Here is a 6,412-nt window from a genome sequence, read left to right as displayed (position 1 = left end):
TCTCACTGGTAATTCATAAATTTTTGACATTTCTTGCCTTTTGGTTTATCAACTTCAACCAAATCACTCTAATACCAGCTGTGAGATCCCTGCCCCCTCTGCGGATTATCTCTAGAGTGCTGGTAGCGGAAGTAGCGACCTTGCACGCTGTCGTGACGTGGGCGGTATAGCCGGGAACACACTGGGTGTCTGGCTGTGAGAGTTTGGTGTTTTGTAATTCACTTGATTTGATTCTTCAGAGAAAATAAATTCTGCTAAACCTCCTCCCTCCTCTCTCAAAGGCGCTTGTACAAGGCAAAGCACACACACATAGGGGAACAAGGTCCCTTTTTCCCATAGGCCAAGCAGCCGATAAGCAAATATAATGAAGGGAGAAGAGAGAGAACAGATGCACATTATAAATCATTATCACTTAATCCATCATAATACAATCCTGGTTTTTTAGATGGGCAAAGCCTCCATCGACATGTTTGCCTCATCCCAGTTTCTTCCCATTGAGCCGTTCTCTAGTCCTTCCGTTCATATGCATGGACATGACCTGCAAATATCAAATCCAGTTTTGCTTCCCTCAGAATAAGCTCCATGGACTTCCTCATTTCCTCACCATCATCCTGATGTTTAGAATTGCTGCTATACCATGGTGCATGAATGACTGCAATCAGCCAGGGGTTACCATTAAGGAGCAGAATCAAAGATACATACATGCTGCAGCATCCGTGAAACAGACTATAAGACCAGCTTGTTCCTGTCCTACATGGTCCTTGAGGTTCCAATTCTGTCAAAATCATCCACCTAAAACACTATCGATAAGGCTTGAACCCACCCATCCCCAATGAAGATAAGGCTGAGGCATAGTTGTAACCACTCAGAGAACTTGAGGGCCCAGCATGAGCAGCAGATCTGTAGCCAAGTGGAGTAAGTCCAATAGACGGATGCACATACGAGCTAGCAGGAGCAGTAGGGTTTGGAGCAAGGCCACCATAAGAAGACGTGTATGCCCTTAAGTGCCTCTGATCAAACCCAGGCATTGCCATGATACCAAATGGCGACATGCCAGACCCATCATACTGATTCCTATCATGTGTCCCATACAAAGGTCTCTCTGGAGATGCTGTACCACTTTTGCCACCGCCACCACTAGGGGAGCGGTCATCAGTACGAGGCCTCTTCAATGGCTGCGGAGCCTTTGAGGCAGTAGCCACTCTCTTTCTGTCTGCCTTGGTCTTCTCCAAGAGAGCAACTTGCTTTTCCACATAGTCAAGCGTATAATAACCTTCCAGCTTGTATTCAGTAACCACACTTGAAACAGCTTTCAGTGCTGCCAGTTCCTTCAAACCCAGGCTGCGCCTGTGGCTGCAGCTAGCCCACAAAAACACGAACGGGGCCCTTCTCTGAAAAACGTGCTGTAGCGCCCCACACAAAACATACAGGGCTCTCCTCATCAACGAGGAGGCCCCCCCTCTTGGTTTCTTGCTCCTCTTCTATTACCCACACAGGCTTGTATTTTAAAGCATATACACACATGTACTTCACTGTTTTCATGTCCACGCATCTCAATCCATTTAAAATAGTCTCTGAGCATGCTTTCATTGCATGGACGTGCTACAGCACGACAACGCGGGGCAGTGCTTCCCACTCGAGGCCTCGCCCATGAATGTCCGGACAAGAGACTAATCCGGTTCTTCCAAAACCGATGAACCCGAAAAAAAAATTTCCTCTCCCATGTTGAAATATACAAGTGAATAGGGTGTGTGCGGGAACAAGCCCTTGGCAACCAAGAGGCTGTAAAAGAGAATCTGTAAATGTGAGAGAACCTCTGAAATGGTGAGAAGTATCTACTGGGAGAGAGAATAAAGAGTAGCATGAGGAGATTTAGGAGGTGTGGAGATATTCTGGGAGAGGTGGAGAGAATCAAGCAAAAGAGATGGAGTGAATCAAGGAGAAATCAGTGGGATTAGATGCTTGGATGTAAACTCTATAAATTGAGGCATTGGCCTAATGAGAATTTGCTGGTTTTTTATTATCCATGCCTACATTAAGCTATCAGTTAATTGCTCACTAATTATGTCTTAATTATCATCTAATCTCTTTGTTAATGATGTTTATTCTAGCATTTGATCCACCATAGCTCATCACATTGCTGCAAATTTAACATGGTATCAGAGCCTAGCCTAGAATCCATCAATTTGTGAGCCCATTATCTTACTAAGTACCTAGCTAATTGGGATTAGTAGATAATTAAGATTTTTACCTCTTTTCAACTAGCTCTATGCACCCCCAGCCAGTGGAGGGACTTGATCTCCCTCTAGGAGTAACATTAGGGCAAAAGCTTCTAGGCATACATAGCCACCTCCCTTGTGCTCCAGCCCATTCAACAACGTGCCAAAGCACCACTCACAGCTCCCGAAAATTGCCATTTAGCAGGCATCATTTTTTTTAGGGAAAAATGAAATGTCTTCTTCTCCAGATCAAATTGCTCTAATTTCTCTTGGCCCAAGGGGTTTTCAAGGATTCTCTACAAGTTGGTGATGAAGACAGATTTGGATTTGATCAAGTCTACAGTGAGATTCAAGCTCTTCATCAAATCTGCCAACCAGGTGACTTTGGTAAAATAGTGATTAAGCATTCAATGTTTGGTCAAATCTTGTGTTTCTTGGCTTCATCCTCTACTAAACTAATTGCTATTTATGGCCTTGAAAGGATTTAAGCTCATTTGAACCCTAAGGCCTCAGATCTGGGATCCCTGCATAATCTATTTTTTGCACACAAAACAAAGGATTAATGTGCTAATCAATGATTAATCAATACTAATCAGTGTATTTTGGTGCAATTGAGGGGTCAAATTAACCATTGGGTATCTGATACAGATCCCTATAACTTCAGATTGAAATTTGGAGATGGTTTGATACTCCAACCATTCCGTACAAATTTGTTACTCTACAGCATAACAATGCTATTACTATGTTGCCAAAACATAATGCCCAAATAATAGTGCAATGGTCCAATATCTGACATCTCAAAAGACTTCTCTAAATGAGCTATAAAAGAATATGATCATCATTAGGGCGTGTGAGCAGCATGTCATCAACATATAGCATGATAACAAATAAAACATCCTTAGTCCTCTTAATATAGAGGGTACTATCAGTTGGGCTATTGTCAAAACCCTATGTAGCCAAGTATGCCACCTGACACGTACCACTTTCACCACCATTACTCATGCTTTCTCACCATGCTATCCACAGTGCAGAGAGAGGAGAGAAATGCAGGTTGCTCAATTCAGAGAGAAGTCAGACACAAGGGACTAGCAAAAAAAAACAAAATGGAAAAGTCTAGATCTAGGAAAAGTGGAATACTTCCTATTTCTTCATTATGTAGGAAAACACTAGTTATACAACAAATAAACTAGCAATAAATTACTATATAGTAAACTATGTAATAAAAAATTACTAAAATATTCACTATATTGTAATTGATCTAGGAAAACTTTCCTATACAGCAATGTATATAGTAAAATATTGCTATATAGTAATCAATAATCAATAAATTTCTATATACTAATCTATATAATAAAATACTGCTATATAGCAAATCAATATGTAAAAAATTACTTTACAATAATGATTATAGAAAAATAAATTTCTAAGAGGATTATGCGATTTTAAAAAGAGAAAACAATGAAAAACAAGTTTTTATTTTATAAAGACGTACTTTCACGAGTGGAAATCAAAGAATGGAAGGTAATTAGACTAATTACCCTAAAAATATAAGTATAAATGTTTTTGCTTAAGTGAGACAAAAGACAAATGCATAAAGCATAAAGATATACTTTCATGGTTGTAAATTAATGGGTAGAGTGTAGTTAAATAATTGTCCAAAAAAACAAATACATAAAATTTTGCTTAAGTGAAACACAAGAAAAATCTACAAGGCACAAGGACATACTTTCACAAGTCCAAATTTAACAGTGAAGTGTAGTTTAATAATTATCCAAAAAAATATATTAATTTTTGCCTAAGTGAAACACAAGAGAAGTGCATAAATCACAACGACATACTTTCACAAGTCTAATTAAAGGATGGAGTGTAGTTAAATAATTATTACAAAAAATAAGAATACATCTTTTTTGCTAAAGTGATACAAAATAAAAAATTATAAGGCACAAAGACGTACTTTCACGAGTGTAAATTAAAGAAAACAAGAGTTTATAGTAAAGTGAAAAACATCTACAAAAACATTGGATGAGGATTATAAAAACAAGACATAATTGAAGTAGATTTGGAGGGAGAGGAGGAAATCAAGCATATTGTTCCTTGGATAATGAGGAATGATAAGACACAATGCTTGAAGAAGCTATTGTAGAACTCAAATGGACCTGTGGCTGTGTGACTGAGCTTCCTTTATGAATACAATGGAAATATTGCATTCCTATTACCTCCACATTTAGGAAAGGTCTCAACTATGGATGGAATGCAACAAAGGTTTGATGGTCATTTATAAACAGGGCCCAAGGTCACTAGCATGGCAATAGATTGCATAGTTTGTAAAAGCCAATGCCTTGGTTCGTTGAAGTGTCAAAGACTTAATTGTTTATACTATTTGAATAATAAAAGGTATAATGCCACATACTTTCATGGTTATTTAGATAATCATGTTTCTAAACAGCATTCTTGCAGTGGAGGACATGACAAGTATTACTTGCCATTACAGTAAGAAAGTGGTTTATTATGTTGAGACTTGTTCTTGCATGGTCTATTATAACTTTCCAAGAGGTTTGCAAGAGGACATGACATGACAAGATTAATTCTACATGTTGGGGAGCAATTTGCACAATGTTCAACCCAGAACATCACTAGTGGCCATTGAGAAGGTTAGGAAGCTGGTTAGAACTGTACTTAAAATAGACAAAAGAAGTGGTCCAAGACGTATCCAAATGATAGTAACAAGACAATTGATTATTGACTCTCTAGCTCTTGAGAACACAAAACAAATATGTGATAGAGTGAGGTGATGAACTATCTGGAGGAGTTCATGCCCATTGTGCACAACCAAAGGTGGAACTTTAAACTTCTTCCCCTTATTGTATAAGTTTGTGCAATGCTGACATATTCTATTTGTTTGTATGATTAGATTTAAAAGTATTATTTGCAACAATAGAGAGAAAATACAAAATAGCATTGGTGGGTGATGGGTATGATAACATTTTGCAACTTAAAAAAAAGTGCATCTTTTGATTTTTCCATGGAAGCCGATTTCCAGACCAAGGAGGACCAAAGGAAAAATGTTTCATCTTCTAAATGTCAACTATAGGCCCTGGTTTAGGAGTTGACCTTGTAAACTGCATGCGGTGTATGGGAGAAGGTGACCTACATGATTCATGGATGCATTTTAACCACAGTCATAGAGTGGATGGATGGGCAACAATGTCATGCTAAGTATACGTGTCTAGAATGGCAACAATAAGGTTTTTTAATTTGTACATCATAGAGTAACATGTCACTTTTTTTCCAGATTTCAAGGATGAATAGTGAGCAATATGTGAAACCAAAGAAGAAGATGCATAAAGTCAGATCATATTTTGGGAATCACTTAATAATGTGCTGATCAGAATGGCTTTATGCCGGTAGATTTTGCTAGATTCATGGCGCGACGAAGCGGGAGACAATTGGATTGCAATAAGAATGGTGTACAATGGAGGCACAGAAAATGTTTTAGAAGGGATGGAATGCTCTTGTTTGTTTCATTGGGAGCAGAGCTTACATAAGCACACAACAAAACTAGTACCAGCAGTGAATAGACAAAAACATTTGGAGATGTGTGAGGAATGGCGCTTGAGTCAGTAGACTTCAACATCTGCGGGGCAGAGAAAGCTGCCTGTACAAAAAAAATGGTGGAGTGGACTTGTACTGTTAGGGCGAGCTACTTACAGTACCATAGATTACTTTACTTTGTTTTAGTTTTCAAGTTTAGCAATTCCTTTTTGTAAGTCCTTTTGCAAAATACCTTAGTCGGACTTTCATTATATCTTGGGGAATTCCGATGAAGGAATGCGGTTATAACCACTTGTAAAACTGATGCGGGCTTTTAATCAGCCGCACTATTGTATTTTGGAGATGATGAATTAAGGAGTTCCGTCTGTTCTCTGCAATGGCATCCGAACTCATTTCTGTCATCCACGTGTATTTTGATTTCAGTCTTACTTCTATGAATCCGAATTAGGTTTAGATTTGAGTCATGAATATACACTGGCAATCCTGCGGGTTTCTACTTTGAAAAGGGTAGATTAGGAACAAACCTAGAATTTTTCGGGGATAAGAGGATTTTTTCTATATGGATGGGTTGCTATATGATTTCTGAAATTGGGTAATAGATGAGGAGGAAGTAAATGCTTATGCAGAAATATTCTTCAACC

General features: G+C 38.5%; 1 protein-coding gene across 1 annotated transcript; it reads right to left on the bottom strand.

Annotated features, from left to right (window-relative positions):
• Positions 1-398: 398 nt before the first annotated feature.
• LOC147626311 (uncharacterized) lies at positions 399-1,450 on the bottom strand. The gene is made up of 2 exons (XM_086816447.1): positions 703-1,450; positions 399-538 (listed from the first exon to the last, which is right to left on the bottom strand). The coding sequence occupies exon 1, from the start codon at positions 1,440-1,442 to the stop codon at positions 801-803; it is 642 nt and encodes a 213-aa protein (XP_086672573.1). The 5' UTR covers positions 1,443-1,450; the 3' UTR covers positions 399-538; positions 703-800.
• Between the last annotated feature and the right edge of the window lie 4,962 nt (positions 1,451-6,412).

Source organism: Cibotium barometz, chromosome 22 (assembly GCF_041138505.1).
Source record: "Cibotium barometz isolate CiBa-2024 chromosome 22, ASM4113850v1, whole genome shotgun sequence".
In the NCBI taxonomy this organism is placed as follows: Eukaryota; Viridiplantae; Streptophyta; class Polypodiopsida; order Cyatheales; family Cibotiaceae; genus Cibotium; species Cibotium barometz.
The sequence above is the reverse complement of the archived record's forward strand: the minus strand, read 5'-3'. Positions and strand labels throughout refer to the sequence as shown.

Excerpts from the sequence above, each read along its gene's own strand:
- LOC147626311 (XM_086816447.1), bottom strand. The coding sequence starts at position 1,442 with ATGAGGAGAGCCCTGTATGTTTTGTGTGGGGCGCTACAGCACGTTTTT.